The following is a 25,904-nucleotide window of genomic DNA, read 5'->3' as shown; positions in this document are numbered from 1 at the left end:
GATCCAGCATAGAGCAAGCAGGTCTGCGGGTCTCCAGCTTCCAGCTCAGCCCCCTCCCACTTTTGTTCTCCTATCTAGCAGCTGCAGAGCGGAGGGGAAGAGCTGCCCATTCATTCTGTGTCACAGAGCAATCTTTTGGATTATGCTGGTTGTGGTGCTTAACATTTGTTAAAACTGTTGGGATACTGCTGGGGAGATGGGGGCATCAGGCAGGCCCAGCTGGCTCAAGCCACCGGCCGGCAGCCGGATGATCACTGGTCTCCCTTGGAACAGCATCGCCAGCGACATGAGCCTCAGATACGTTTAGAGACCCGTGCACACTCAGTCAGCAGAGTGTGGAAATCTTCTCCAAGCAGAAGAGGCGGACAGAGACATGTGTAAGCAGCATTTTATTCAGCAGCAGGAACAAAGGAAAAAACATGTCTGTTTCCCTTCGTCTCCAGCAAAAACAGCTAAAAGCAAAAGCAATATACAAACGGAAGTTCCCAGCAGACTGTGCTGGAAGTAAACAGGCATGTGACACACAACAGTCATGCCTGTACCCTTTTAAGATGGAACAGAACTATATCCTAACAAAAACTACATTTTTGTTCCCTCCCTGCCTCCAATAAGTTACATGATTCATCCATTTCGCTTCCCCCAATAAGCCTGCAAGGTGGGTTAGAGAGTGACTGACTAGCCCAGGTTCATGTAGTGAGTGGAAATCCAAATTCCTGCATTTTTGTGCGTGACAATACCTTCTGCATGTGGCCACTAGATGGTACTTTATCACCACTAGATGGTGGCCTTTTGCGTAAAGTGCTGCACATTATGGCACCAGCCTAAGGGAACAAAATAATCATGTTGCTTAGAGGAAATGAACAAAAAGTGCCCCTAGGTGCTGTGCAGGAAGGAAAATAAGCAGGACTTTAGCTGAAGGCTCTGTTTATTAAGAGAGAGAACGAGAGGGAGAGGAGGGGAGATTGGGGTGGAGAAGAGACCACATATTAGCTGAGAGGCAAGGCGTTTAAAACAAAATCGGCTGCATGCAGGAAAGAGAAGTCAAATAGAACATCTGGAGAGGCACTTGCAAGAGAGTTCTGGGGGGGGGGGTTCAGGGATGGAGGTTCCCCCCAAATTGCCAATTGGTCAGACTGTATTCAGCAATACATTATGGGAGGAAGTCCAAGGAATTGGATAGAGCATTTCCATTAGGACACAGACTGTATAGGCAAAGTATCCATTCTCCAGCTGCTCCTCCTTTACCCAACCATCTCCTGCCACCCCAATGCTGCACCATCTCTCATCCAGCCACAGTCCATGAAACGCAACTGACTCAGCCCCCTTTTGCTGCGTGTCTCAGAACCCTCCTTGCATCTTATCCGGAGTTGCCTTTTCAGCCGTCAGGCTCCTCTGGATCTTGAGCTGGTTCTTACAAGTCTGGAGATCCAGAGGTTGCATTCTGGAGCAGGTGACATTGGCCTCACTTTACAACAGACCTAAGAAAAATCCCACCGCAGGCTGGCTTCTCCCCCCACCAGATGTTTCGGTCTCCAGCACCTATCAGGTCCAGCCAGGTCAGATGGAATAAGATTGGTAGGTCAAAACATCTGGAGGAGACCCAGCTGGGAGAAGTCCGTTCTAAGTGGGGTTTTTTTGCACTGGGGCAAAAGAGGCCAAGCAGACGGGAGAGGAGAGCCAAGGGAGGGGAGGCTGAGTCCCCAGAGGATGCTACCTTCTAGCCCAGGACTGGCAACACTGGCTGGCAGCCATGGCTCTCCAGCATTGCAGGGAAGGTGTCTCTTCCTGCCTCTGTCTGGCGAGGCTGAGGACTGAACCTGGGACATCAGTCATGGATGCTTTAGCGGAGGTTCCTCATTGCAGGGGGTTGGACTGGATGTCCCTCAGGGTCCCTCCTGTAATAAACAAAATCTGCCCTTATTCCCTTATGGAGGACACAAGAGCCCTTATAGAGTCCTTTGTAGGTTCTCCATCAGTAGGAGAAAATAACAGAGGCCAACCAGAGAATATTGAGAAGCAAAGCTGCTAGTAAGCCTGATCTTTATTGAACTGTTGCAACAGGGTGCTCCCCTCACACGCAGGAGAAGGAGGAGGAACCCAGAACCAAAGTGTGCCTGCCCGTATATAGACATTTTAAATTGCCCGCCCTGGAGTCCAAGACCACCCCTCCATACATCATACATACATCACAGAAGGGGTGTAACCCAAGACCACCCACCACAAACATCATACCTACATCACAGAAAAGGTGGTCTACAACAGAAATTTGAATGTTGTTGTTTTTCCTGTCTGCCAGGTTATCTGATAATGCCTTATCTGATTGCCTTTCCTGGTAGTCTGGCCATTCCTTTGAGATGGTGATTTCCCAATTCCTGAGACAATGGGAAGGTTCCCTCACCCCCTCCCTCCTTGCAGAGAAAACATTTGGTCAGTTTGGGAGTCAAAATGGTTTCAGGGCAGTCTTCCTGTGCTGCTCCAGACGTGTGGTCCACATATCTATGTGTGTGCCTGGTTGGTACATATATGAATGTTTATAATATATATAAGACCTTAATTTTTTATTTCACTCCCAGCCCTACAATTCTACGATTCTGCATGCAGAGCAGGTGCTCCCCGCTCTGAGAGGGCAGAGGCGCTTGTTAGATGAATGGGAGGCCTGCAGTGGAGAACAGAGACAAAGCAAGAATAAAGCTTAGGAGTGTTTAAATTCATTAGCATGAAACAATAGCGGGAAAGGTGAGCGGAAGTACGGAGGTGTAACCAGATTAATGCACAGAGAATTAAGTGAGAAGATGAGAAGCGATAATCGGTTGGAGCTGAGCAAGAGGAATACGATTAAGCAGGATATTACCATAGTCAACAAGAGAGAGTGATTGTGTAGGACTAGGTAACAAAGGAGACGTTTCAGAAACATGGCACACAGGATGGGTGCAGGGAGGAGAGAGGCATGTTGCTCTCGCAGCAAAAGTGACAAAAAGGAGGCTCATTGCGCCTCTAAAACCAGCAAATGCATCATGGCATAAGCTGGTTCCCAAAGTGGGCGGAACCACCCATTGGGGGGTGAAGTGGGATTACAGGTGTGTGTGTGTGGGGGGGGACACGCTAAGAGGTGAGGGTGGCAGGGGGTGGCAGGGGTCACCAGAGGTGTCCATGACTATTGGACTGAAAAGCCGGCATCACTGAGTTGAGTTCATCAGTTTTGTTAAATTAATTAGACTGAACGGTTTTAATTGGATTTTGAATCAATATGCAATTAATTGTTACTGCTTTGGGTTTTATTGCCTTATTATCTTGCTCAGTGGGTCATGCAAACTGCTCTTCTGAATAAAGCTTTTTAATAGGGTACGGTGCAAAGCATGGGGGATGAATCTATAGGCCCATGGGGAGGGGCCCCTGGAAAAGTTTGGGGACCACTGAGCCAGAGGCTGTTTCCTCACACCCCCACAGGCCACAAAAGCTTGTGCTGCTATAAGTGAGTTAGTCCTGAAGCTGCCACAAGACGTTTCCTCCCCCTCAAACTGTACGTAACGTTATAGGCACGATATTGCTCTGAAATCAAGCAAATGTTGACATGGGGAACCTTTGCCACTTGAGTGAGCTTTCATCCCAGTCACCAAAGGCAGAGCGGAGACCTCTGCCGCTATCCGAAAGGAGAAAGAGGCCCACATCTCGACCAATAACCCCTTGGCAGGTCAGTTGTTCTCCAAAACCTAATCCCTGGTGTTCTGCATTCCTCTGGAAAAACCACTTTCTGAATTGCAAAGCCATGCATTCAGGCTAGAATCTGCTCAGTACTGCTTCTGCTGGATGTTAATTTTTACGTTCCTTCTCCAGACATCTGCTGCAAAGTCTTTTTCTAGCTGGGGGAGCTGCCCTATATTATCCTGCCTCTCTGAAGTGCCTTCTCACAAAGGTCGCTGTTGAAATATTGACGCATCTTCTGCAGCGCTTGAGAGTCCCTGGCGGGCCGTGATGGACGAGGCTGCCTTCCTGGTGCCCTCAATGGTCGGGCTTCTTGATCGAAGGCTTTGGTGCCGGCCGGTCAAACCAGAAGCTCCCTTTCAGTCCTGAGTAGTGCTCCCCCCCCGGGGTACGCATACCCCGAAACATTTTGTGAATCTAAGTTTGGCCTCATTGCAGGGTGGTATTTCAATATGAGTAGGAAAATGAGAGCACCCCTAAACATTTTCCTTTTTTAAGAACAAAAGCCCTGGTCCTGAGCACGTGACATGGGATGTCAGGGAAGAAATCTGGTTTCCCGGTGGAAGAAGGGGAGCCGACCGAGCTGTTTCCAGCTCCGGCTGTGCCTGAATTCGATATAGCCAAACAAAAACACCAGATGAGGGTGGCTCCCAAGGGCCACATGAAGATGGTCAGAGGGCCTCATTCGAAGTTCTCAGCTTTCCCATGCTTGCTTTGGGTGCTCTCCACCCTTGCAGCAGGAGGGGTTGTGGGCCAGTCCTGCTGTTAGGCAGCTGCCTCAGGTGGCAGATGCTGAGATGGTGTGTGTGTGTGTGCGCTCGCTTGCTCGCTCGCAACCTGTCCTGCACCCCCAGCCAGCCACCCATGTCCCACCACCCGCCTTGAAGTAATATTCAACTCATCCACTTCCAGAACCATTCCCAGCTCTGTCTGCTGGCAGAGAGGGGAGTGTCAAGTTCTTTGTGGACACAGGCTGGCATTGCACATGCATGTTCCTCACCAGAGGATGACGGCGACGACATGAATGTGTGAATGAATCATGACAATGCCACCGCCTCAGACAGAGCTTCCCTGGCACCCATCATCACCTCAGACGCAAGGAGGCTGCCCCATGGGGGCCAGTTCACACATTCGGCTGTGAGTCATCAAGCGATGAGCAATGGCGTGGGACGCACATTGATGCGGTGGTGCAGAGCTGCCGTCGGGAGGATGGTGGTCAGGAGCTGGCAAAAAGCTTTGGAGGGAGTCTGAAGGTGGGACCCATTGTGGAAGATCCTTGAGGGGGAAATCACATCAGTCTGGACTGGAGTGGGGTGCATATTCTGCTCCCATGGGCAGAGGTCACAATTGCACCGTGTGTCTGTCCATGTCTCAACGTCAGAGTTGCCTAGCACCAGGTGTAAGGATTGCATGTGAGAATCACAGACCTGCATGCAAACCGCACACACTTCAGAACAATGGTTCTCTATCTCCTCCAAATATCAGTGTCCAAAATGTTAGCTTTCAAGTTTACCCTCCGATGCCAAGTTTCTAGGCCTCATGGCAAGGAGATGAGACTGAAAAGATATTGGGCCATGATGAGTGAAATCCCAGAAGCTGGAGGAGGGAGGGGGGGAGGGAGGGAGAGGATTTTTGGTGGTGGGTCAAAGTTTTGGGTGGCTCCTACCCCACCCAGCCCCACCAGAATAAATTGTGCAAAAAACCCCTGGCTTAATGGTTCAACCCCCAGAATAACATTGCAAAAATCAGGAAAAACTATGCAAAAACCAAACGTGCTCAATGTACATCATTTATTCAGATCACAGAATTTGGGTTTCCTTGGTACAGAACTGAGCAGGAGCAGTGGGAGGGCAAAGGAAGAGAGAGGAGTCTAGACTTCCTGCAGTCCTGCTCATGGGTTTACTCATCTTTGCAGAGTCCTCTGAAAAAGGCCCCCTAAAGATTATGGAACGAGTTTAAGAAACAAGTTCTGTGCAACTTGAGAGCTGTACATCTGCACTGCACATGTTTGGCTGGTCCTTTGGCTTTGACCAATATGGCTACCTCTCTGGGATGCATTATGTGCAACATGGCCGATTCCTATCCTAAGGTGAGGCCATCCCCTCCAGTTGACCTGGCCTGCTCTGGCTCGGGGAGGCTCTGCTGGGCAACCGTGGCAAAGTCTGAGTTGCCACCTTCTGTTCCGTCAAGTGCAGAGGGGCCTCCTCTGCAGCCACTCCCTGTGGGAGACCCTCTCTCCCAATACTGGAACCCAACGGGGGCTCTCCATTCAACAAAACTGGAGGGCGTTGAGTTCAGACAAGAAAGACTTCTTCACACAACACAAAAGTTAAACCATGGATTTGGCTACCACAAGATGCAGCAATGGCCGCCCACTTGGGTGGCCTTGAAAGCAGGCTGAGCAAATGAATGGAGGATAAGGCAATTGATGGCCACCAGTCCTGATAGTTCCCCACCCTGTATATAGATCACCTCCAGGATTAGAAGCCATCAGCCTCTGTCCCTTCCGCTGGGCTTCCTGTAATGGGCATCTGGTTGGTCGCTATGGGAGGACGATGTGGGACTAGATGGGGCCCCTTTGGCTTGATCCAGCTGCAGCCAGCCGCTCTTCTGAAGATGGAAGGGAGAGAGGCAGACACCTTGAGGGGTTTCATGCCCCTGGCCATGTCTGGGTGCTGGGGGGATTCAGGTGAGTTGGCCTGGGACAACAGGAACGTGAGAGGGGCATCACCAAAATACAGGGCAGATGCTCATCGCAAAAGGATGGGAAATCCTGGCCACTGTGCGTGTTGGATAAGTGGGTGCAGTTGCTTTGGCAGAGGGTGAAAGAGGGTGGGATGGGGGCCAAGGCTGACCAGCTGTCTTGCTTTCCCCAAGGTACAGCACATTTCTCCAAGTGGGTGGGGAGACTGGGTTGGTTTAAAGCCCTTGCAAGACCGCTCCCCAGAGGGGGGAGGTCTCTCCCAGGCTCCTTCCTGGCGCTATTCAGCCATTGCTCTTCCGCTGTAATCTACAAGCCATGTTGTGTTCTTGCTGCAAGTCTCTGCCCATGCTAGTAAGCCTGACTTGGCTGCTGTGTGAAGGGGTGGGGAAGGGCCAGGTCACCTGACCAGCCACTGAAGTGCAATGCACACTGGCTCTCACTTGGCAGGGATCCAGCAGGACCCTTCTTCCGGTCTTGCACGGCCAAGGATTGAGGCCGAGTTAAATAGGAACAGCCAACAGTGAGTCAACAACATGATGCAGCAGCAGAAAAAGCGAATGCTGTTCTAGGCTGCATCTACAGAAGTCTAGTGTTCAGGTCAAGGGAAGTCCCTGTCCTATTCTGCCTCGGTCAGATCAGGCCACCCCTGGAGTCCTGTGTCCAACTCTGGGCACCACAATTTAAGAAGGATGTTGACAAGCTGGAAGGTATGTAGAGCAGGGCAACCAAGGTGATTAAGGGTCTGGAAACCAGGCCTGATGAGGAATGGTTGAAGGAGCTGGGTATGTTTAGCCTGGAAAAGAGGAGACTGAGAGGAAACAGGATAGTCATCTTCAAATATCTCAAGGGCTGTCACATGGAGGATGGAGCAAGCTTGTTTTCTCCTGGTCTGGAGGGGAGGACCAGAACGGATGGAATCAAGAGACAGGAAAGGAGATTCCGACTCAACATCAGGAAGCCCACTCCTTGACAGTGGAGTGGGCTTCCTCAGGAGGTGATGGAAGCTCCTTCATTGGAGGTAAAAGCAGAGGACAGGGCAGGATGGTCTCTTGTAAGGTTTCCCCAGAGGCCACTAGCTGCTCTAAGTTAATGGAGTACAAGAGCGGAAAATACATGGAGGCTCCACCTGCCTTCTGTTCTTACTTACAACCCCTCTGGGGAGCAGGCGCAACCTGCCAGCTTCCTCCCTCTTCATCTTAGAGTTGCCCCTGTAGAACTGGAATCAGTCACCTCTGGCACCACCTGTCTTCCTGCGTCCTGCCCTACCAGTCCCAATGGGCACCAATGGGCATCGCCGCTAGATGGACCCTCAGCCTGATGGACCCATATCCCAGGTGGTTCATGTATTCTTCACTCTGTTCTCCAGGCTGAGCTATCGGGAGCCTTCATGGGAGTAGAAACCACTCAAAAAAGGACAGGGGAAGCATGTTCAGCCTTGGCCAGAAGGTAGCTTCTCCCTGTTCTGCTGAAGTGTGCACCCTCTTCCTGGGGTCATCTCCTAGAGATGCAGAAATAGGTCTTTGTGGAATTCCCCTTGCAGGGTTCCAGGTCCTTAGGAGCCAGGATCCACAGCAGTGTCTGTAAATATGACAATTTGGCAGGGTGGTGCTGGACAAAGAGTGGAGATTTGGGTCTGGCAAATGATTCTATTTTGTAGCGATGAGCTAGTGCTCTGTCTAGCTAGCACTTCCATTTGCAGTTTGCAAAGGCCACTACTGAGAGGTGAAAGGGCAAGATCCTGCAGGCAGCCCATGAGCTTGGCACTCTCTCAGCTCCGCAAGGGCCAAGTTGTCATTTCCAGTTTCTCTCATTTTCTCGTTTTTCCAATCTTCAGTTTGGTTCGACACATTTCAAGAGAAGTTTGAGAATTGTTGACTTTCAGGCGTCCTCATGAAATTTCATCAGCATCAGCCTGCCTGCGCATATTACGTGGCTGGAGAACTGCATGGCAAAAATTCAGAGAAGTGTGAATTTGGAGGAACAGCTGTCTTTTGATTCCTCATATTGTCTAGGAAAGCCAGGCAAGTTCAACTGAACAGGAACTGAACAGATTTCCTCCCTCCCTATTGAAAAATGAGTGTTTCCTCTGCCTGTAGCTGGTTCCTCCCCTCCCCTTGCAATAGCTAATAACAAACTAGAATGCAACAGGGGACTTTGTGGGGGGTTGGTTTGGATGACCCTTGGGGGTCCCAAGCCTACAATTCTATGATTCTGTGATTTCTTGACCAGGAGCCCAATGCTGAGGCTTTCATTTTGTCACTGGCCATTCAGGAAGGTGCTGAGAGGAGCAGATGCCCAGGAACCCTGGAACCTGGCTGCGATGCACAAGCTCTTTGGCCGTGCCTGCTGGATAATGAGAAGGCTGAGGAACACTTGAGTTTTCTTTTGGCTCTAAGCAGGAGCTGCGAGGTGCAGCTGGAGGATCTGAACTGTTTTATGAACTGGCCAACCTGGAAGTGCAATGTCTGCATTTTAAACCGATTGATAAAAAGGGGGTGTCCCTGCCCAATGATGCAGCCAGGGTCCTGCCTATAGGTCTCTGTGGGTGTGTGGGGAGTGATTCAGAGGAGGGAGTGAGGGGAGGGAAGTGATGGGCAAAGGGGCCAAATGCTTTGCCCTCCATCATCACCAATCTCCTGGCTGTTTTCTGGCTTCTGTCGTTTGGCTGCTCCAGCAATCAAGAAGTTTTGCCCGTGTCAATCCAGATGGCTTGGCAGGATCGTGGAGACTTTCCTGCTCTTCCCAGGAGGGCAAGTCTGTTTGTCTCTGACCGCCTCCCCCCTTGCCAAGCGTGCCCCTATGCCAATGGCTTCAGGTGGATGGCAGGGCTGTTGGGCCGGGCAGCGAGGATGTAGATGGTGCTCTCTCGCAGGAAAGCAGGCCAGTTGATGGTCCGGCTGTGAAGGAAAGAGAGGGAGGGAAAAGCTTAGCAGGATGGAGCCCCCAACAGATGCCGGCCCAAGAGCAAGGCTTAGCCTTCCCCTGGCCTGGAACCTCTGGCAGTTCTCAAAGACAGCTCCCAGAAGAAATTTAAAGAATATTAGCTAAGTATTGTGATACAAGATACTTATAAAAATCTTGGAAGTAACAAATAGGCTTAGGGGTAGAATAAGAATATGTGGCAGTAAATATTAAGGATTAGAATATTAATAAAAGAGAGGAGGATAGTAAATGAAAGGAGTGAATATTATTAGAAATATGAATTTGGAGAACTGCTATACAGGGGTTATAATGAAATTCTGATAGAGGAGATTTGAGGAAGTCAGCTATCATGAGAATTAGAGATTTTAAGTAAGAATTTTGTTTTGTGTGCTTTTCTTTCCCCCTTTTTTCTTGTTGTGTGTTTTGTAATGTTTTCTTTTTTTCTATGTGATAAATATGGAAACCAATAATTTTTTCCCATATAGCATGGCTATATGATGCCGGAGATGATGGGAGTTGTAGTCCAACATACTTGCCAGGCATGGGGAAGGCTGAGCCAGCGGCTTGGCTGGCACAGAATGAAAAGGAGCTTGGGCATGAGGCAGCCCAGCAAGCCAGCTTGCCCCCCAGGGCGGAGAGTCCAGTGCTGACCTCCTAGAGAAAGCCAAAGCCACGATTGCGTGACGTAACTGGTGTGGGGCAAGGGGTCCTGCCCCCTTGGCTGTGAAGCTCACTGGGTGGCCCTGGGCCACTCACTGCCTCTCAGCCTTACCTACCTCCCAGGGTTGTTGTGGGGGGATTCTGTGAGGGTGGTGGGGAGTTTCCCTTCGACAAAGTGCAGGATCATGGCAATGAAAATAATGAATAGAGTTGGGGCAATGACAGAACCCTGTTTAACACCTGATCCCACTGTGGATGGGTCACTTTGAGAGCCATTGTTATCTGTGCTAGAATTGGTCTCCATGGTCACTTACGGACTCATTGTTAAATCCGTGTTTATGGAAGACAATCTTATTGGCTATGAGTGATCGCAGAAGAAGAAGAGGAAGAAGGAGGAGGAGGAGGAGGAGAAAAATGTGAGGATGGGGAGAACCATGTCTGCCCCACCTTGAGCTCCTTGGAGGAAAAGGTGGGGCAGAAAGACAATATAATAATAATAATAATAATAATAATAATAATAATAATAATAATAATGAAATCCCCCAGCAACGTGGGGCACCTTAAGCTCCCTGGGGAGGGAGATGTGTGGCCACTGGCTTCTCAGCCAGCCCTTGTCTCCCCTCCTCTTTTTCCTCTTCCCATTTCCTCCCCGCCCCCATCATCCCAGTCCCGCCTTCCCCCTCTCCCTTGACTCTGGTCTCAGCAAGCAGAGAGTTGCTATTAAATTACTCTTCCACTTTCACCCACTTTCCCTTCAGAGGGTTCAAGGTGGCACACGCGGTTCTCTGCCTTCCCATCTGACCCTCACGACAACCCTGAGAGGTAGGCAGGGTGAGAGGTGGTGCCTGGCCCAAGTGAGCCAGCGTTATGTGGCTGAATGGTGATTCGAACCCTGGTCTCTCCCAGGTTCTGTACTCATAGAATCAATCATAGGATTAGGTTGGAAGGGACTCTGAGGATCATCTAGTCCAACCCCTTGCAATGCAGGAATGTGCAGCTGACCCGTATGGGGATTGAACCCGCAATGTTGATGTCATCAGCTCCAGGCTCTAAGCACCTGAGCTACTCTAACCATTAGACCACACAGTCTTATTGTACTTGACTACCTCGCCCTACTCCAGGGAGGAGCGGTTCTTGAGAGTCAAGTTTGCTTGCCCATCCATCTGTCAAGGGCCTGGGGAGCAGCCAGAGATGCCTGCCTTTGCTCTTATGCCAATCTGCTCCAGGCCTGAGTGACAGTACGTTGGCAGGCAGGCCTGGCGAGAGACACGGCGATGGCAGAACCAGGCAGATGGCTGGAGAAACGTGTCGTTGCAGGATGGCTTCCATCTCATTTTGGATCCCACCAAGGCCTCGGCTCACAAGCAGCCCCCCTCCCAGCTGCGCTTCTCCCTCTCGCCCACCACTCCCCACCCGAACCGGGAGTCATCTCCCCCCAAACTGGAAGGATGCTTAGGGTTTGCCTTGCTGCCAACAGTCGCCATGGAAACCCGGGAGCCTGAGCGTGGCTCCTAATGAGGCAGAGCGATATTGCAAGTGTTGGCACATCTCTCCAACATTTAGGAAAGTCAGGAGTGACATTACGTCGGTGGAAACTGAGGCAGGAGTTGGCGGCAGCGATGCTTCCGAATACCAGTTGCTTGAAACAGCAGGAGGAGAGAGTTGTGCCTGGTTCCTGCTTGTGGGTTTTGCACAGACATCTGGCTGGCCATTGTGAGAAGAAGAGGCTGGATTAGGTAGCCTGTGGCCTGATCCTGCAGGCTTTTAGGTTACTATGTGAGGAGGGATCAGGGGAAGAACCCGGGGTGCCTGCAGAGAATTGCTCAAAGACTGGAGAACATAATCCAGGCTTCCTGAGCTCCAGAACCAGTATGTGACCCACAGACAGAGGATAAGTCCTGGGTGCCGCCCCAGAGTCTGGAACCAAGCCTGATGAGGAATGGCTGAAGGAGTTGGGAATGTTTAGCCTGTAGAATAGAAGACTGAGAGGAGATATGATAGGTAAAGGGACCCCTGACCATTAGGTCCAGTCGTGGACGACTCTAGGGTTGTGGCGCTCATCTCGCTTTATTGGCCGAGGGAGCCGGCGTACAGCTTCCGGGTCATGTGGCCAGCATGACTAAGCCGCTTCTGGCGAACCAGAGCAGCGCACGGAAATGCCGTTTACCTTCCCAATGAGCGGTACCTGTTTATCTACTTGCACTTTGAGGTGCTTTCGAACTGCTAAGTTGGCAGGGGCAGGGACCGAGCAACGGGAGCTCACCCCGTCACAGGGATTCGAACCACCAACCTTCTGATTGGCAGGTCCTAGGCTCAGTGGTTTAGACCACAGCGCCACCCGCATCCCAGGAGATATGATAGCCATCTTCAAATATCTGAAGGGCTCTCATACGGAAGATGGAGCGAGGTGGTTTTCCCTTGCTCCTGAGTGGATCCCCTGAACCAGTGGATTCAAATGACAAGAAAGGAGATTCTGACTAAACATTAGGAAGAACTTTCTGGCGGCAAGAGCCAGTTGACAGTGGAATGGGCTCCCTTGGGAGGTGGTAGAGGCTGAAGGGCCACCTGTCAGGGATTCTTTAGCTGCAATTCCTGCATTTCAGGGGGTTGGACTAGATAGCCACTGGGGGGGTCCCTTCCCACTCTACAGTTCTATAGATTCCCAGCCAGTGAGGCACCTGCAGTGGTTTCTTCATCTGAAACAGTCTAGTCTTAGCTGGACCCTGCCACATGCTTCTTCTGAACTTGTGGACTCTGTCGGAGGCCTTTAAGGGCAGACTACCTTTCTCTGCCCGGTGACCTGCTTACCTTGGTTCCTCTGGCTCTGCATTCAACAGCACCTGGTCCTGGCTTGCATTGCTGGCTGGGCTGCTCTCTGAGATGGGGCCCACGTGGCTGATGCTGTAAGGAGCAAAGGGCACCCCCAGGGTTACATCACCCTAACAAGCAGCCTGATGAAGGACTCTGGCCACAGGTGCCCCACAAACTGCACCCCAAGATCACCTGTGGCATTGCGAAGATCATTGCAAGGGTGGGGGAGGCCTGGCCCCTTCCCCCAGGCTGAGAAGACTTTGCAAAGGTGCCCCAAGCTCCCAACAGGTTGGAGAAAAACTAGGCAGATGCCCAGAATTCTCAGGCCAAGGGGAAGAGCTTCTGCTTAATAATAATAATAATAATAATAATAATAATAATAATAATTTTATTTTATCCCGCTCTCCCTGGCCAGAGCCAGGCTCAGGGCGGCTAACACCAGTAAAATTATAGTACAGTGGTACCTCTGGTAGTGAATGGGATCCGTTCCAGAGGCCCGTTTGCAACCTGAAAGGAACGCAACCCATGTCTGCGGGTCGCGATCCACCGCTTCTGCGCATGTGCGAGCTGCGAAACCAGGAAGTAACCCTTTCCGGTACTTCCGGGTTGTCGCAGGATGCAACCTGAATACGCTCAACCTGAAGCAAACGTAACATGAGGTATGACTGTAAAAACATAATTGGGGGGGGGGAACCAATTTAAAATACAGGTTAAAATGCAATTTAAAATGCAGCCTCATTTAAAAAGTGGCCCATAGATCAAGACCATAAGGGGAGGGAAACATAAGGGTCAGACTGAGTCCAAACCAAAGGCCAGGTGGAACAGCTCCGTCTTGCAGGCCCTGCGGAAAGATGTCAAGTCCCGCAGGGCCCTGGTCTCTTGTGATAGAGTGCTCCACCAAGTCGGGGCCAGCACTGAAAAGGCCCTGGCCCTAGTTGAAACCAATGTAACCACCTTGCGACCTGGGACCTCCCAAATGTTGTCATTTGTGGACCTCTCTGCGGGGCATACCAGGAGAGGCGGTCCCGTAGGTACGTGGGTCCTAGGCCCCATAGGGCTTTAAATGTGCCCACGTGCCCAGTGGCAAATGCAGGAGGGTTCCCAGCCAAGCCAGGGAGGCTGTGGCTCAGAGTGGGTGGGTGAGGACCTTTACCTGACGTTGCAAGAGGGCACCTCCTTGTGCCGCTTACGGAACCACGTGTGTTGGCTGCGCCGACTCTCTGCCTCGCTGATGAGCCCGTCCCCGTGCTGGTCCAGCGACAAGAAAGCGGATCGTGCCCGCTCTCTCTCCTTGCCCGTCAGCAGGCGCAGCAGGGCGTTCTGTGGGGGGGAAGCAGAGGAGGAGCGTGTGATTAGAGCAACGTCTTCGAAGGGGCTTTGGCTGTGAGGGGCGTGGAAGGGGTTTTGCACTCGTGAACTGGCCACCACAGTGCTCAGGAGTGATGCAATGTCTTGCCAGGCCTCAGAGAGTTGCTGCCAGCTGGGCTGGAGGCACCCGTGGACTGAGTGACTCAACAGAAGGCACCTTCCTAGGTTCCTCATTGGAGTCACCTTCACCCACCTGTGTCCGTGATCTCTGCAGCTGCAGGACGGACTCGTGGGAGAGGAAATCCACCCATTCGATGCGGCCTTTCTTCTCTGGATCCAGCGCTGAAAACTGCAGGGCGTCCTGGTCTTCCTGCTCCTCGCTGCTGGGCTGCTGGTTCGACAGCCGCTTGTAGCCCAAGAAGACCTTCAAGGTCAGCGCACTGTCTGTGGAGCCACCAGATGGGAAGAGTCAGTGGCCGCTCTCTCTCTGCAGAGCCTTAACCCCTTGAGCTGTTAGTGCTGCCACGCTCCCCTCATACGAATACAAAAAGAGCCTGCAGGATCAGGCCAGTGGCCCATCTAGTCCAGCATCCTGCTCTCACGGAGCCTGCAGGAAACCAGCAAGCAGGATCCAAGGGGTTTACGGCAGCTGGGATTCAGATGCCTTGCTTCCTCCAGCTTGTGGAGGCAGAGCAGTCACTGAGAGCCCTCTACATGCATTTGCCAAATCCTTTTTTTAAAAGCCATCTAGTTTGGGGGCCATCACTGTGGCAGGGAGTTCCACAGTTTAACTAGGCGCTGTGTGAAGAAGGACTTGCTTTTCTCTGTGCTGAATCTTCCAACATTCATGTCCATGAGTTCTAGAGTTCTAGTGGGGAGAAGGGAGAAGAACTTTTCTCTGTCCACCCGCTCCATGCCATGTATAATTTTTATAAACATCTGCCACGTCCATTTTTGCCTGCCTTTTCTCTAAACTAAAAAGTCCCAAATGCTGCAACCTTTCTTCAGCCTCTCAGCCGTTTCTGTTGCCCTTCTCTGAACTCCAACTCTGCAATATCCTTTTTGAGATGAGGCAACCAGAACTGGACCCAGTACTCCAAATGCGGTTGCACCACAGGTTTCCATAATGGCGCTATGATACAGCCAGTTTTCATTTCAGTTCCTTTCCTAAGGATCCCTAGCGTGGAATTTGCCCCTCTTTTTTGCAGCTGCTGAACCCTCTCAGTAGGAGGGCCCCCAGTTAAGGGGAGGCCTCAGCCTTGAACCCAGCGACACACCTAGTCCCACTCAAGACCCCCAGAATCATGGCCGGCCAAATACATTTTGCCACCCGAAGCGAACTTCCCTCTTGGATGTGTCTCATTCCTACAATCAACAATCAGGTTTTGTTTCTCATGCACCCTTACCGAAGGGCTGGGCAGGACGTGTGTGCAGTGGCAGAGAAAGCCAACTGGGCACCTGGGGTGGGGCCAGGAGCCCACGGGGACGAGGCAAGCTGGGGCAGGGCGCTCCGTGGGGCCTCCTCCCACTCAGTTGCCTTACAGCTGGGGGGGGGGAGCAGCGGTCAGACCGTTTGGGGCAGTGCGGAGCCTGTGGGCCCCCAAGCTACCGTGCCACTCCCAGGAGAGACCCATGGCTCAGGCGCATTGCAGGCCCCACGGTGAATGCTACCTGGCATTTTTTCACCCCCCCTCAGTGGTGACACCTGGGGCAGCCCCCGCCCCCTTCCTCCACCCCTGCATGTGCAGAACAGCAATTTAGGAGAATGCACCAGCAGCTGAATTAGGGGCAGGAGGGTGCAGAAAGCACAGCCGAGAGAACAGGTGTGGAGTTGTTTGGCGACCCCTTTTGGGGCGACCAATTGCCTCTCCAGCAAGGGAAGTGAGCTAGGACCCGGATCCCAACCTGCCACCCTTTCCCATTCTGCCCAACTCAGTTATAGAGCCAGCCCCTGCCCACAGCAGCCTCCTCTTCCGCTTGCTACCACGGCCCACCAGGCTCCCTCACCATCGCTTCGCCTTCCTCCATGGGGTGGTACGGAGGTCTGGAGTGGCCTCCTGCCCCCACAATGAAAGGCAAGACTCCCAAGGATAGGTCATGGCGAAGGCAAGGCCTGGTGGTGGTGGGATCATGGCCACTGGCCCTACTCCTTGCTCTCCAGGCATTCCCCGTCCAAAGCGCAATCTGCTTGTGCGGTTTGGGTGAAGGGGGCGAGAGACCGGCTGATGTGGGTCCCTCTCTTCACCCCTGTTCACCTTTGCACGGATGGATGCATGGCCCAGGAGTCGAGTGTGGGTCCAGACCGCAGGAGGCTTACCTGGGGCGACCTTGCCTTGCTGGAAAGACTGGAAGAGGCTGCTCATCTCCTCCTCAGTGAGGAGCAAGTTGAGATTGTCCTGGGGTGGGGGGGAAGAAAGGAGGAAAAGAGGGCGAGTCAGTTGCTGGGAGGCTCCCAGGACCCACCTGGGTGGATTTGCAGATTCAGAGTCCCCTCCCCAATGCCCTCACTCCTTCAGTGTATGATCCTCAAGGGTAGACTGCCTTCAGACATGGAGGCTTCCTTTCACAATCGTGGTTATATTTCCCTCTCTGCGTGAGTGCAGTCCTCTCTTGGAAAGGGGAGGGTAAGTGACTGCCCCTCAGTCTAGGGACCCCCAGTTCTTCACAAGACGTCTCCCTCCCCCTTCCCCAGCACCCCAGGGCCCCCACCCGCTGCTTACGCAAGAGTAGCAGCTCCAGCCGGTCTCCGAATGGGCCGCCTCAATGACCTCGCTGGTGTTGTCCTGGGGCAGGAAGCCCATCCGGCGGAGGCAGCCGTCGTGGTAGACCCTCGTGCAGACGCGGCAGGGCAGGAGGCTGTCCGCTGTCCACACTTCGCACACCTCGCACGTCTCGTCGTTGGTCACCTGCGTGGGGAGGGGAGGGAAGGCTGAAGCCCTGAGCAGCTGCAGGGACCCCCAGGAGAAGGAGGTCACCCTCGAGATGCCCTCTTCAGTTCAGGAGAACCCATGGCATTGTCGGCAGCAGCAGAGGGGGATGGGCATCTGCCGGGGATCCTTTAGCTGCGATTCCAGCATTGCAGGAAATTGGACTTTGGTCCAGGGCAGCTGTCTCCCAGCTCCATCTGGTACGCAGGCTGACCCTCCCTGCCCGCAGACTGTCTCGCCAGAGTGGTGCATGCTCTGGTTATCTCTCGCTTGGACTACTGCAATGGGCTCTACATGGGGCTACCTTTGAAGGTGACCCGGAAACTATAACGAATCCAGAATGCAGCAGCTAGATTGGTGACTGGGAGCTGCCGCTGAGACGACATAACACCTGTCTTGAAAGACCTACATTGGTTCCCAGTACGTTTCCGAGCACAATTCAAAGTGTTGGTGCTGACCTTTAAAGCCCCAAACAGCCTCAATCCAGTATATCTGAAGGAGTGTCTCCACCCCCATCGTTCCACCTGGACACTGAGGTCCAGATCTGAGGGCCTTCTGGCGGTTCCCTCCCTGCGAGAATGGAGATTACAGTGAACCAGGCAGAGGGCCTTCTCGGTAGTGGCACCAGCCCTGTGGAACACCCTCCCACCAGATGTCAAAGAGAAAAACAACTACCAGACTTTTAGAAGATATCTGATGCAGCCTTGTTTAGGGAAGCTTTTAATGTTCAATAGGTTTTGTATTCTAATATTAGGGACGCAGGTGGTGCTGTGGGTTAAACCACAGAGGCTAGGACTTGCCGATCAAAAGGTTGGTGGTTTGAATCCCTGTGACGGGGTGAGCTCCCATTGCTCGGTCCCTGCTCCTGCCAACCTAGCAGTTCAAAAGCACGTTAAGTGCAAGTAGATAAATAGGTACTGCTCCAGCGGGAAGGTAAACAGCATTTCCGTGCGCTGCTCTGGTTTGCCAGAAGCGGCTTAGTCCTGCTGGCCACATGACCCGGAAGCTGTATGCCGGCTCCCTTGGCCAGTAAAGCCAGATGAGCGCTGCAACCCCAGAGTCGGTCACGACTGGACCTAATGGTCATGGGTCCCTTTACCTTTTATTCTAATATTCTGTTGGAAGCTGCCCAGAGTGGCTGGGGAAACCCAGCCAGATGGGAGGGGTATAAATAATAAATTCTTTTTATTTTTATCGGGGGCCCCTTCCTAGGGGAGGATCTGCAGCCAAATCACAAATGCATGATTGCTAGAAAGTCACAAGCAGGTGACCCTATGATGTTATATCCTCTAAACTTTTGTGGTAGAAGGGAGAACAAAAGGAACTTAATCTTCTTTCTGTTGCTGCTCCTTCTTCTTCTTACCTGGAATGGGCAGGGTTCTCTGTGAGCTCTCCTCCAGGGAGCGCCCTCCATTTTGAACTGGACTATGGACGTTTGTAACTTTTAAGGATTATCGCCTGCTTGATTTCCATCACTGAATATGCTAAATCTTGGCAAGACCTTTAAGTGAGTAAAGTATATACAGTGGTACCTCTGGTTGCGAATGGGATCCATTCCGGAGCCCCGTTCACAACCTGAGCAGAACGCAACCTGCATCGGTGCATGCGTGGGTTGCGATTTGCCGCTTCTGCGCATGAGCGTGATGTCATTTTTAGCGTCTGCGCATGCGTGAGCGGCAAAACCCGGAAGTAACCCTTTCCGGTACTTCCGGATCGCCACAGGACGCAACCTGAAAATGCTCAACCTGAAGCAAATGCAACACGAGGTATGACTGTATTTTCTTGGGTCACTTAAACAGTTTGAGAGTGATTTCTTTGTTAAGAAGGAACCAGGAGAAGATGACCCAAGTCTGCCTAAACACCCTTGGATAGTAAAACTGCTCTAGAAAGTTGCACAACCGTGTCCTAAAAGCTTCTAGAGATAAGCTGCCCAGAGATGGTGGTGTTACTCTGCTGAAATAGGTGTTTGCATTCTTACACCCTTGAGAAAAAGAGGAAGGATAATTAGTAAGTAAAATATCCTCTCCTGCTCATCTAAATCCACCCCCCTCTGGTTTTCTTGCCCCTGCCCAGGGTGCTTCTGTCTCTCCTCCCTCCCTCCCGCTTCCAGGGGTTTATCTTGTGCCCACCTGCTCCCTCTGCTCCAGGCTGATCTCAATGGGCTCGTCATCCTGCTCCCTCCGTGTGGGGCGCACAAAGGCTGGCGGCGTGAAGAAGGTGGTGCGGTCAAACTCTTCGGGCTCCACCCCTCGCCCGTCCCGCAGCCTCTCCCAGGCCGCCCTGCGGAAGCGGCTCTCCTCCTTCTGCTGGAGCCCCGCCGAAGACCCTGCTTCCGACGCCTCCTCTTCTCTGAGCTCCTGCACCGTGTCCTCTATGGTGCCCCTCCGGCTGGTGCTGCCCTCCGACTTGCGTTCTCGCAGCCCGTCCTTGAAGGCCGACACGGCCAGGGTGACCTTCTGGACCTGCTCCACGGTCTGCCGCCTGGACATCAGCACCCCCATGGCTCTGAAAGAGAGGCAGCCGTGAGAAGGGGGTGGTACCAATTAGGGTTCTGTGAGAGGGGCTAGCAGGGGAAGAGCTCGCCCACCCATGTAATAAATGAAAATCTGCCCTTATTCCCTTATGGGGGACACAAGGGCTCTTTCAGAGTCCTTTGCAGGTTCTCCATCGGTAGGAGAAAATAACAGAGGCCAAGCAGAGAATATTGAGAAGCAAAACAGCTAGTAAGCCTGATCTTTATTGAACTGTTGCAACAGGGTGCTCCCCTCACATGCAGGAAAGGAGGAGGACCCAGATCAAAGGTGTGCCCGCCCTTATATAGACATTTTAAATTGCCCGCCTTGGAGTCCAAGACCACCCCCAGAAACATCATACATACATCACAGAAGGGGTGGTCTACAGCAGAAATCTGAGTGTGTTGTTTACCTCCTGTCTGGCAGGTTACCTATTAATGCTCACTTGATTGGATACCCTGGGGAGCCTGCCCAGTCTTTTGTAATGATAAATACTTAGTTCCTGAGCCAGGTCACAGGTTCACCCTATTCATACACAGACAGACATACCCTTAAGACAGGATTTGTGAATGAAAAGACAATGGGGAAGCTTTTCCATTTGGTCAGTTTGGGAGCCAAAATGGTTCCAGGACTATTTTCCTGTGCTGCTTCAGACATGTGGTTTATACATTTATGTACATGTTTGCTTGGTACGTTTATGAACATTTATTATATATATAAGACCTTCATTTATTTATTTCACCCAGCAGAAAGGTGGGTTACTGTGGGAGAGAGGTGGGGCAGCTGTACATGCAGGCTCCTCTGGGGGGAAGAGGCGGAGGATATCACTGCCTCCATACCCCAGTCCCAGAAATCCTAAAGTTGGAAGGGACCATCAGGGTCATCTAGTCCAACCCCCTGCAACACAGAAATCTTTTGCCCAGTGTGGGACTCGAACCCATGACCTTGAGATTAAGAGTCACAAATGGATTATCTCAGAAGGTGGTAGTCTCTCCTTTTTAAATGGAGGTTGGGTGGCTATCTGTCAGGGATTCTGTAGCTGTAATTTCTGCACTGAAGCGGGTTGGACTAGAATCAGTGTTTCCCAACCTTGTGCCTCCAGCTGTTTTTGGACTACAATTCCCATCATCCCTTGCCACTGGTCTTGCTAGTCAGGGATGATGGGAATTGTAGTTCAAAAACAGCTGGAGGCACAAGGTTGGGAAACACTGGACTAGATGACCCCTGGGTACCTTCCAGGTGTGCCATTCTTAATATTCCAGTGGGGCCAAAGAGCTGGCTGAGTGCTGTGAGAGCAGGATGCTGGACTAGGTGGGCCATTGGCCTGATCCAGAAGACTCTTTTTACATTATCACGCTCTCTTTCAGTGGAAAACACCAGATAGCAGAATCGGGCCTCGGATACTGGTTGCAGAGTTCCCTTTGCATCCAGCAAGCTATCATTTGTGATTCCTTGGGGTCCTTTCCAGCTCTAGAATTCTATGAGTCTATAAAGATATATCAGCAGCTGCCTTCAGTCATAGTCCAGTGCCTGTCCCCATTATCCCAACACAAGGGAGTCTTCTGGCATTTTAAAGACTTAGCGGATTTAAATCTCCTTTCCAATCGGCTGAAGGCGACTCTTATCCGCAAAATCTGAGGCCGCAGTCATCTGCTAGTCTTGCAGGTGCCACCAGGGTCTTGCTTGTTACTGAAGCAGCCCAGCTGATGTCTCCCTGCAAGGTCTTATCTTCCTGGCAAGGCAATTCCCTACAGCAAGGCTTGCTCTTTTGCAACTTCCCGTCCCTGTGGCCTTAGAGGTCACCTCCGAATCCAGAGGACAATGCAGGCCCTGAGATATTCTCTGCTCAGCGCTGCCATCATCTCATGTTCTTTACTTCTTGAAACAAACAAACAAACAAACAAACAAACAAACAAACAAACAAACGCCTTAAAAAGGAAACAAGGAGTTCCTTCTCCAGACAATAGCAGCATCACCCTAACCTGTTTTCCTTTTTGCCAAAATCACTGTCTTTGCTTTCAAAAGACCTGAGCATTGCCGTGACTCTATTCTTTTATGAAAAATTCCGAAAGGTGGGGGCAAGTCTAGTTTCTCACTAAACGACTGGGCAGAATTGTGGCCGAATGTTCTTCCCTGTACCTCGAATGCCCCAAAGCCTAGAGACTTGGTTTTCTAAATGAAAGCAATTTATAAATCAATCCAATTTATTTATTGCACTTTCCCCTCCATGGAGCTCAAGATGCCAATAATAATAATAATAATAATAATAATTGTCAGGGGTTCAGGAGCAGAGACACAGGAGAGGGAGCAAATGGAGAGCGAGGAGGAGGAATCCGAGGGGGGAGTAGGCAGTGACAGTGGCCAGAGAGATTCCTCGAGTCTCACCAGCGAATCGGAAGACTCACAGAAGGGAGCGCTCATGGCCAGGGCGAGGGGGGTGCCAAAGGGGAAGCCCCAGAAGGAAGGGGCCAGCGGGGACTCCTTGAGCAGCAGCTGGAAATCAGGACCAGCTTCCCCACCAGAGCACAGTAGGGGGGAGGAGTCCCAGGAATCGGGAACAGTGTTCTCGCCACCAGCGAGAGGAGATGAGTCAGGGTTGACCATGCCCACATCGGAGAGCGGGGGAACGGTCAGGAGGAAGGTTACCGGCTGGGCGCGCGCGCCAAGTTCAAATGTACAGGCGAGCGGCACAGCAGGTAGCCCGGATGGGGAGCCAGGTCCTAAAGCCCGCCGGAAGGAAGGGCAAGACTCAGGAGGGTCAGCGTCAGAAGAGTCCAGGAAGGAGGAAACCCCAGGGGGCAGAAGGACCCAGCGGAGGAAGGAACAGCGCAGGAGGTGGAGCCGGGCTAGGATCTTAAACTGGTGTGGAAGGGGTAGTGATTCAGAGGGGACTTCGCCGATCTGAAGTCAAGACGTAGGGCTGCACGCTCTGGGGTTTGAAATGGAAACTAAACTTCAATAAAGACTTTTGTACATTAAATCAACTGGGCGTTGGTCCTCTGTGAGCTGGGACCTGGAGGCAGTCCTGACAATAATAATAATAATAATTTATACACCACCCTCCCCAGCCAAAACTGGGCTCAGAGTGGCTCTCCCTCTCCTTTTTCAATCCCCACAACAACCCTGTGAGGTAGGTTAGGCTAGGAGACAGTGACTTGCCCCCAAAGCTACCAAGTTGAAGGAACGATTGTCGGGTGTGGAGCACACTTCCGCCCTCAGACAAAGCCACAGCTGTCTGAACATCATGACCTTTGTTTCCTTTGTCATACATTGTGCAAGGGGAAAATGACGTGGTGGAAACAGGTACCAAAATAACTTTGTACCATCCCACGATCTTGGGATTGGAGGATGTATAAAGTTCACAGTCCAAAATGTATCTGACTGGTTTTGAATATTGTGCTAATAAAAGGAGCCTCTACAGAGCTGGCCGGCAGCTTGTCTTGGAGGATGCTTGCCAGCGTGCTTCTGCACAGCTCACCTGCATCCAACCTCCTGTCGTCCTCCATTATTCCTACAGCAAGTGAGCTTCTTTGCAAGTGGGGATTCGAACACTGGTCTCCCACACCCTAGTCCAGCAACCATTATGCCACACTGGCTCTCTGGTTAGGATGGATCCTCCAGTTATTATGGGTCATTCAGTGGGGCAAGTGTCTCCCCTTTCCCCCTCCAGACACATGCTACAAGCCTGTCCCAGTCTCATCCCCCCCCTTTGGGTCTTTTTACTTCTAATTTAGTCACGAACTGGACATGACATGGACTTCTGTTCTTTTCTCCCCCCCATTCCAAGGCCAGGGGGTGTGGGGCATGGACAAAACAAGGACAATGATCTTTGGGATACCAGAAAATAAGTTCTGTCCTTCTGGTGGTGCAATGGCTCAGCGCATCTGGCAGTTAGCCAGAAGGTTGGGGTTTTGAGCCCACCAGGGATGGCTGTGGGCAGGATTCCTGCAGGGCACGGGGTGGGACTAGATGCCCCTCGGGAATCCCTTTCAATTCTACAATTCTATGGTTCTATGAAATAGGGTGAATTCTGGTGAATTATGGTGCTGGAGGAGACTCTTGATAGTCCAATGGACTGCAAGAAGATCCAACCTCTCCATTCTGAAGGAAATCAGCCCTGAGTGCTCACTGGAAGGACAGATCCTGAAGCTGAGGCTCCAAGACTTTGGCCACCTCAGGAGAAGAGAAGACTCCCTGGAAAAGACCCTGATGTTGGGAAAGATGGAGGGCACAAGGAGAAGGGGACGACAGAGCACGAGATGGTCGGACAGTGTTCTCGAAGCTACTAGTATGAGGGAGGCAGTGGAAGACAGGAGTGCCTGGCGTGCTCTGGTCCAGGGGATCACGAAGAGGAGGACACGACTAAACAACTAAACAACAACAACAATGAAATAGGGGTGGCTCTCCTGCTCAGCAAGGCACTGAGACCTGAAAATGGTGGTCCTCATTTGCTTGATGGCTCCCTGCCCTCCTTCCCATCATTGAGCTGGGATCACACACCCACACACCCAAGTGCAGGAGACACTTCCAATGATGGGAATAAAATCCGCATGGTTTAGGGTCCAATGCCAGGAAGCAGCTATCTTCCTGGTTAATGATCCACGATCGACCTGCCAATATGCAAATATACACCACACGCCAAACAAGGATGCATTTTGTGTTTTTGCTCTTGCTGGTTCCAGCCTTTCCCTCTCCTGGACTCTCATGCAAACCTGCAGAACTTCCACAGCACCCCCACCCCAACGGCAGCCTTATGGAAAGTTTCCAGGCTGAAATACTCCTCGATTCATTTGCAATCATGCAAACAGCTTGCACAAGATGCCCCTCCCACATTTGGCATTCCCAGACCCTCCCCACCCCCTCCCTCTCTGCTAGCTGCCTTGCATTTGGGTGTTATTGATTCTGTCTCCTGTTGCCAGGGTAACCCCGGATCCCACCCCCGGGATTTGACAGGTGAACCATATGCCAGCTCTTGTCTCTGCTAAAAATCGCACCTCCTCCCCATTTATTATTATTATTATTATTATTATTATTATTATTATTGGGAGCTGATGCCTGTTATCGATCGTTGGGTGAGCAAGGCAAACTCTCTGGCCTGATTCAGCTGTGCATTTGCTGTCTGGCTTTGCCTTCCCTGTCTGGAACACAACCGACTTTCAACATGGCCAGTGCCTTCTTCCAAAATGTCATGGAAAGTGAAAATGAGGTTGTATATTAAACACTCTCTCTCTCTCTCTCTCTCTCTCTCTCTCTCTCTCTCTCTCTCTCTCTCTCTCTCTCTCTCTGCAAAGTCTGCAATGAAGATCCCAATAAACTGCACGATATTGTTTAAAAATCCTTGATCCTTGAACACTATTATATTGTTGTGGGTTTTTGAAGGGGGTCAGTTTGGATGATGCCCTGAGTCCCCTCCAGTTCTTGGGGTCCTGTAACCAGGGAGGGTTAGAATCAAACAGAGGAAGGTGCCGAACTGCTCAGAACAATTTCTTTGTGAGGCATTGTAAGACAATGGCCTTAGCCCGCGACAGGTGTACTCATCACCATCACAAAAGTGATGTTACAACTAAATGGCAGTTTCCTCCAGGTGAATGGTGGGGGTGGGGCTTTCCTCCATCCCCATCTCCTAACCACCAGGTAGGAGAGCATTAGCCAGGGTGGGGTGTGAGAGCTGAGCTGGAAACAGGCTGGAAGCTGGAGAAACTGAGACATGCTTGATCTCTGCTGGAGAAGATCTGCTGTGATCCCCTTCATCTGAGGATAGCTCAGCTGTTAGAGCATGAGACTTAATCTCAGGGTTATGAGTTTGAGTCCCAACTTGGGCAAAACCCCCCTGCATTTCATGGGGTTGGACTAGATGACCCACGTGGTCCCTTTCAACTCTATGATTCTATTCTATTTTATGCTCAGGTGGCGCTGTGGGTTAAACAGAGCCTAGGAGTTGCCGATCAGAAGTTCGGTGGTTTCAAATCCCCACGACGAGGTGAGCTCCCGTTGCTCGGTCCTTGCTCCTGCCAACCTAGCAGTTCAAAAGCATGTCAAAGTGCAAGTAGATAAATAGGTACCGCTCCGGCGGGAAGGTAAACGGCGTTTCTGTGCGCTGCTCTGGTTTGCCAGAAGCAGCTTAGTCCTGCTGGCCACATGACCCGGAAGCTGTACACTGTCTCTCTCGGCCAGTAAAGCGAGATGAGCGCCGCAACCCCAGAGTCGGCCACGACTGGACCTAATGGTCTGGGGTCCCTTTACCTTTACTTAAATAAAACTATGCATCCTAAAGACACCACAGTCTTTGCTGACCTTCATTCCAAGGAAACAGAGCCCAGGTAAGTGCCCGGAACCTATGAAGATTGAGGTGGCCTG

General features: G+C 51.6%; 1 protein-coding gene across 1 annotated transcript in view; it reads right to left on the bottom strand.

Annotated features, from left to right (window-relative positions):
- Positions 1-5,477: 5,477 nt before the first annotated feature.
- The window catches only part of PHF24 (PHD finger protein 24), a 40,838-nt gene continuing 20,411 nt past the window's right edge, over positions 5,478-25,904 (bottom strand). The window contains exons 2-8 of the mRNA XM_081929923.1: positions 19,164-19,539; positions 16,828-17,013; positions 16,425-16,503; positions 14,361-14,551; positions 13,953-14,119; positions 12,797-12,889; positions 5,478-9,303 (exon numbers count right to left, since the gene is read on the bottom strand). Of these exons, the coding sequence (XP_081786049.1) occupies positions 9,204-9,303; positions 12,797-12,889; positions 13,953-14,119; positions 14,361-14,551; positions 16,425-16,503; positions 16,828-17,013; positions 19,164-19,535 (1,188 nt within the window). The 5' untranslated portion in view covers positions 19,536-19,539 and the 3' untranslated portion in view covers positions 5,478-9,203. The remainder of the gene's footprint in view (positions 9,304-12,796; positions 12,890-13,952; positions 14,120-14,360; positions 14,552-16,424; positions 16,504-16,827; positions 17,014-19,163; positions 19,540-25,904) is intronic.

Source organism: Podarcis melisellensis (genome assembly GCF_964234715.1).
Source record: "Podarcis melisellensis genome assembly, chromosome: 11".
Classification (NCBI taxonomy): domain Eukaryota; kingdom Metazoa; phylum Chordata; class Lepidosauria; order Squamata; family Lacertidae; genus Podarcis; species Podarcis melisellensis.
This window is presented reverse-complemented; position numbering and strand designations above follow the sequence as displayed.